Source organism: Myotis lucifugus, unplaced genomic scaffold (genome assembly GCF_000147115.1).
Source record: "Myotis lucifugus unplaced genomic scaffold, Myoluc2.0 scaffold_297, whole genome shotgun sequence".
NCBI lineage: Eukaryota > Metazoa > Chordata > Mammalia > Chiroptera > Vespertilionidae > Myotis > Myotis lucifugus.
Window position 1 is genome coordinate 235,785 of NW_005871345.1, and position 6,259 is coordinate 242,043.

At 53.9% G+C, this 6,259-nt stretch overlaps 1 protein-coding gene across 3 annotated transcripts; it reads left to right on the top strand.

Annotated features, from left to right (window-relative positions):
* The first annotated feature begins 149 nt into the window (after positions 1-149).
* On the top strand, positions 150-5,408 carry SLC22A17 (solute carrier family 22 member 17). Of its 3 annotated transcripts, XM_023763703.1 has the most exons (7): positions 2,425-2,507; positions 3,220-3,260; positions 3,454-3,599; positions 3,771-3,876; positions 4,030-4,247; positions 4,540-4,651; positions 4,802-5,408. In XM_023763703.1, exons 2-7 carry the CDS (start codon positions 3,223-3,225, stop codon positions 5,088-5,090), a joined length of 909 nt encoding a protein of 302 aa, XP_023619471.1. In that variant the 5' UTR covers positions 2,425-2,507; positions 3,220-3,222; the 3' UTR covers positions 5,091-5,408. The 3 variants fall into 3 exon arrangements, with proteins under 3 accessions (XP_023619472.1, XP_023619471.1, XP_023619473.1); XM_023763704.1 differs by lacking the exons at positions 3,771-3,876; positions 4,030-4,247 and adding an exon at positions 150-244 and having other exon boundaries at positions 2,353-2,507; positions 3,095-3,260; XM_023763705.1 differs by lacking the exons at positions 2,425-2,507; positions 3,454-3,599 and having other exon boundaries at positions 3,175-3,260.
* Positions 5,409-6,259: the final 851 nt, after the last annotated feature.

A 6,259-nucleotide genomic window follows, 5' to 3' on the forward strand; every position in this document is an offset into this window, starting at 1 on the left:
CTGGGACTACAACGGCTTGCCAGTGCTCACCACCAATGCCATCGGCCAGGTGAGGCGCCTGGGTGGGCTCCGGGTCTGAGGGAGGCTGGGAGCCACCCACTCAGGGCCTCACACCCACTCCATCCCTCTCACATCCCCAGTGGGATCTGGTGTGTGACCTGGGCTGGCAGGTGATCCTGGAGCAGATCCTCTTCATCTTGGGCTTTGCCTCCGGCTACTTGAACCTGGGCTACCCTGCGGACAGGTGAGGGCTGCCAGGGACAGGGCTAGCAGAGAGGAGGGGGTGCTAGGCAGGCTAGCCCAGGCAGCTGGTGTTGGCAAGAGGCCGAAGAGTGGTCGCTGGACTCTGCAACCTTCTCGGGACTTCTGTTCAATGATATGCATCCCCACCCCTGTCTCAGCTGCACTCCCCATCAAGAAATACTCCTTCTGCACCAGGGAATGACTTCACCCCAATTCCCCATATCCATGGATCAACGGCATCATCTCCGGACACATAGCTCCATCTTCATGACCAAAAACCCTATCTCTACATATAAAAGTCCTAGCTCCTCCTCTATTGCTCCTATCATCACTAACCGCCTCCCTCACCATCCTCCTAGATTAATGGATTCATCCCCATTAATAGCCCCATCCTTATGGACTATTAGCTCCATCTCAATGGCCTCATTTCTAAAGATAATTGTGTTAATTCCTAACTGTCATCAACCCCATTCCCATTGACCAATAGTTCAACTCTATAAACAAATGATTCCACCCTCATGGGTCAATAGTCCAATCCCCATGGATCAATTACCACAATAGCACCACTCCCTCCAGAAATTAAAAGTTCCATCCTCATGGGTCTTCAGTGCTCTCAGATCCTCTCAGACCAAACGCCTCTTTTCCATGAATCAGTGGCCTCATCTTAAGGATCAGCTTATCCCCACCAACCAATAGCTTTCCCCAGGAATCAGAACTCCCATCTCCTCTGATTCTCAATACTGTCACCACTGACCAAGTGCTCCATCTCCACTGACCATCCCCATGGATTATTAGACTAATTTCTGCTTAATCTACAGTCCTATCCAAATGGATTAATAGATCAACTCTCAGGGATCAAAGGCAAACCAACATTCAATAATCCAATTCCCTAAAATCAATACCTATCCTTACTGCCCAGTAGTCACACATCCTTTTGGGCAAATTATTCTAAATCCATAGGTCAACAGCCCATCCTCATGCATTAATGGTCTCACTCTCACAGACCAGTAGCATCATTCCTATGAAATCATAGCCTCATCACCTGAGACCAATAATTCAGTCTTCTAAATTCAGTAGCTTTAGCCCCATTAACCAATAAACTCATTCCATGAAAATATGGCCCCACTCTATTGGGTCAATAGTATTACTCCCAATGACCAGCGATCCCAATCTTCATCCCCGTAGATCTTTTGTCTTATCCCCAAAGATCATAGCCTCGCCTCTAAGGATGAGTAGCCCTATCCATCATCACTGACCATTAGTCTAATTTCCCCTGGTCTGTGATCCAATCCTTACTGGTTATCCCCCTGGATTCATAGATTCATTCCCCACTGAACAATAGCCCCACCCACATGGACTAAGATTCCCCACCCCATGAATCAATGGCTCCATCCCCAAAGATCAATTGACCAATCTTCAAGATTAGGAATTATCCCCACTGATCCATAGTCCTAACCCATGGATTAATATCTCCATGCCCATGGATTAGTGGCTCCATCTTCTGGCCAGTGGCCCCATTTCCACTCACCATCCTTATGGACAAACAGACCCATGCCCCAACCCCATGGGACAATGGCCTCACCCCCCAAAATCAATTACTCAGTTCCCTAAGATCAATAGCTCCATCTTCTCTGACCAATACTATCCCCAGGCACAAGTGGCCAATGGACCCACCTCCATTGATCAGTAACTCCAACCCCATACATATATCAATGACCCCATCTACTCTGACCAGTCTGAACGAGACAAGCTTCATCCCAACTGACCTCTATCACTAAGGATGAATGGTTCCAAGTCCCCTAAGCAATATCCCATCCCCTCTGATAATCGGTCTCACTTCCACAGAGAAATGCCCTAAGCTCTGATCAATGGCCCCATCCACAAGAGTCTGATCCCACCCCCACAGAACCATAGCCATACCCCAGTGACTGGTTGCCAGACATTGCTTACCCATGGTCCCAATCCCGTCCATCTTCTCTAGCCTCAGTCCAACTCTTTCTCCCAAGGCCTCATCCTCATACCTCCAGCTGTGAATTGGGCAACTGGGCCCCACTCAGTAATGCCTTCCCCAGGGAGTCTGGGTGACCAGAGGCCCTGCACACTTTCCAGGTTTGGCCGTCGTGGGATTGTGCTGCTGACCTTGGGGCTGGTGGGCCCCTGTGGAGTGGGAGGGGCTGCTGCAGGCTCCTCCACCGGTGTCATGGCCCTTCGATTCCTCCTGGGCTTCCTGCTTGCCGGTGTTGACCTTGGTGTCTACCTGATGCGTGAGTGGCACCCTCCAAAGAGGTCCTTCCCTTGGGGCTCACCCCTGCCTGTCTACAACCCAGGCCATTCCCACTGCCCCCTAGGGTCCTCTCAGTCCCTTCTTCAGCCCCAAATTTCAGCTGTCCAGACTCTAAGCTGTCTGACTGCCCAGGCCTTTGGAGGATCCAGGGGTCTTTCATCTATCCACACCCATCTCCTTCCACTATCTTTAAGGATTTCCTTGCCCTAGACGTACTGCTGTCAGGGAACAGTCCTATTTTAAAAATGAAATCCTAACCAGCTGTGTGACCTTGAACAAGGGTTGTTATGAAGGTTATATAAGGTCTGATGTGAAAGGGCCTGTAATTGGGAATGCTGAACACCCATCAGGGACTCTGACCCTCCAGCCCTCCCACATTTGAACAGGAGAGGAGAGAGGACTGAATAATCTCTCCACTCTTTGCCATTTAGAGGTTAGTCTGTGGGAGGCGACAGCTGCAGCCTCCAAGCAGGGTCTGACCTCACTCTGTCCTCCTCCCTCCCTCTCTCTCTCTCCCATGCCTCCTTCCTCCCTGACCTCTCCTCCCTGTCCCTGCTGTATCTCCAGGCCTGGAGCTGTGCGACCCAACCCAGAGGCTTCGGGTGGCCCTGGCAGGGGAGTTAGTTGGGGTGGGGGGGCACTTCCTGTTCCTGGGCCTGGCCCTTGTCTCTAAGGACTGGCGATTTCTGCAGCGAATGATCACCGCTCCCTGCATCCTCTTCCTGTTTTATGGGTCAGTATCACCCTCCACCTGCTGTCCGGTCTCATCTCCCCCTCCAGCTTAGCTCTAGCCCAGAGACCCCCCTCTTCTCCACTACCCCTCGTCCAGGCCTCCCCCAGCCCCAGCCCCTCAGAGGGGGGCAGTTTCCCATCCCTGTGTCAGAAGATGGGAGGCTTCACTGTGTACCCCACATCCCTGCCCCCAGCTGGCCTGGTCTGTTTCTGGAGTCTGCACGATGGTTGATAGTGAAGCGACAGATTGAGGAGGCCCAATCGGTGCTGAGGATCCTGGCTGAGCGGAACCGGCCCCATGGGCAGATGCTGGGAGAGGAAGCCCAGGAGGCCCTGCAGGGTAGGAGACAGGGGTCCCTACAGATGTTCTCTCACATGCACACATGACGGTGCCCTCTGCATGGTGATAGCTGTGCACCTTCTCCCAAGGTCCCCACCACTCATGTGGGAGGACCCTGGGTTCTCTGCTGCTCCTTCTAACAGACAGCTCCTCCCTTTCTCTCTCCCAAAGACCTGGAGAACACCTGCCCTCTCCCTGCAACATCCTCCTTTTCCCTGGCATCCCTCCTCAACTACCGCAACATCTGGAAAAATCTGCTTATCCTGGGCTTCACCAAGTGAGCCTGGGGTCTGAGCCAAGGGCTAGGCCAGTAGCTGGGATGGGGCTGGCTGGCGGGAGGAGGCCTGAGGACCCCCGCAGAGGGCAGCCAGGGCCGTGGAAAGCTGCGGGTGGAGATGCAGGCACCCTTCTGTTTTCCCACTCCTCACAGCTTTATTGCCCACGCCATTCGCCACTGCTACCAGCCCGTGGGAGGAGGAGGGAGCCCATCGGACTTCTACCTGTGCTCCCTGCTAGCCAGTGGCACAGCGGCCCTGGCCTGCGTCTTCCTGGGCGTCACCGTGGACCGATTTGGCCGCCGGGGCATCCTGCTTCTCTTGATGACTCTCACGGGCATTGCGTCCCTGGTCCTGCTGGGCCTGTGGGATTGTGAGCATCCTCCCTTCCCCATAGTGTGGGCTCAGCAAAGGAACCCAGGCAGAGGAGCCTCAGGCAGGCTCAGCCACTGCTGCTTGCACAGGCCTCTTAAGACAAGACCAGCCCCTGCCCAGATCTCCACAGTCCTTCCCTGGCCACACACCCTATCTGTTCTCCCAATCGATTAGTGAATGCCCAGAGCCCACCCACCTAGCCATAGGATCAGAGAGCGAGGGGAGGAAGCGAGGGACTAGGCCAAGCATGGTCTCCCGCCTCCATTCACGCTTCCTCCTTGGTCCTTCAGATCTGAACGAGGCCGCCATCACCACCTTCTCTGTCCTTGGCCTCTTCTCCTCCCAAGCCGCTGGAATCCTCAGTACCCTCCTTGCTTCTGAAGTCATCCCCACCACTGTCCGGTGAGAGTAAGGGTGCTGCCAGGGGCAGGGCCAGGCCTCCCGGTCATCCATCAAGGACAAAGCCCAAGGGATGAAGGAGGGAAGGCTGCTGGAGAAGGGTGGGGGTGATTCCCACAGCTAGAGGCTGAGCGCCAACTCCATCTCTCCCAGGGGCCGAGGCCTGGGCCTGATCATGGCACTGGGGGCACTTGGAGGGCTGAGTGACCCAGCCCAGCGCCTCCACATGGGCCACGGAGCCTTCCTGCAGCATGTAGTGCTGGCGGCCTGTGCCCTTCTCTGCATCCTCAGCATCATGCTTCTGCCGGAAACCAAGCGCAAGCTCCTGCCTGAGGTGCTCCGGGACGGGGAGCTGTGCCGCCGGCCTTCTCTGCTGCGGCAGCCACCCCCTAACCGCTGCGACCATGTCCCGCTGCTTGCCACCCCCAACCCTGCCCTCTGAGTGGCCTCTGAGCACCCTGGCAGGAGGCTGGCCCGTACGGAAAGGTGACATAAGGCCCTGCCTGGTAAGAAGATTGGGAGGCTCAGAGGCACCTCAGGCCAGCCATCGAGTAGAGCTCAGAGGGCTGCCCCTACCCCCATCTCCTCCCTGCTGCTTTGTGTTCACTTCCTTGGCAAGAGTCAGGGGACAGGGAGAGAGCTCCACACCGTAACCACCTGGTCTGGGCTTCATCCTGTGCCCAAAGACATCCTCCCAGACCTCATTCTTTCTTGCTCTATCGTTCTGTTTCAATAAAGACACTTTGATTAAATGAGCATACCATAGCCTGGACTCCCCTCCCTTCTGTGGTCCTTCAACTACCTCTTGGGGGAAGGTTTCTCAGTGGAACCAAAACCAATGACAATCTCCCTCCTCCTCCCTGTGCCATGCCCCCTCACCCCCCACCCTGTGTTAACTTACAGATAGCTACCGCCCATTACTGATCGCTATGCTGCTAGGACTGGGTTAGGCACTTTACAAACTTCATTTAATCACTTAATCCTTACAGCACTGCAAGGTAGGTGTTTGGATCAATTAAAGTTTTTTTGTTGTTGCAAGAAATAACAACGGGTTCTAATGAACTTAAACAAAAAGGGAAATTATTAGAGGGGTGTGGTAGGAAGCTAACAGAATGGAAGGAGAAGCAGAACTAGTCATAAAAGGAACAGCCTAGCTGGTTTGACTCAATGGATAGAGCATCAGCCTGCGGACTGAAGGGTCCCAGGTTCGATTCCTGTCAAGGGCATGTACATGGCCAGGTTGCAGGCTCTATCGCCAGTGGGGGGTGTGCAGGAGGCAGCCAACCAATGATTCTCTCTCATCATTCTTGTTTCTATCTCTCCCTCTCCCTTCCTCAATAAAAATATATTTAAAAAAACAAAAGTTCAGGAACCAGGGAGGTCCCTGAGGTCCAGGGAGTAGAACCAGTAATATTTTTGTCACCTGGGTGAATAAACTCCAGTGGGATTCAATCTTTGGGTCACCCACTGAAGATTCATTTCCAGAGAGCAAGTGACTGGCTAGCCTGCGTAACATGCCACCCGAGCCATAGCACTGACTACTGGGGAGAGGGAAAGCAACGCCTGGTGCTGTTTGCAGAAGCAGAACTGGCTATTGTACGGGTGAAAGCA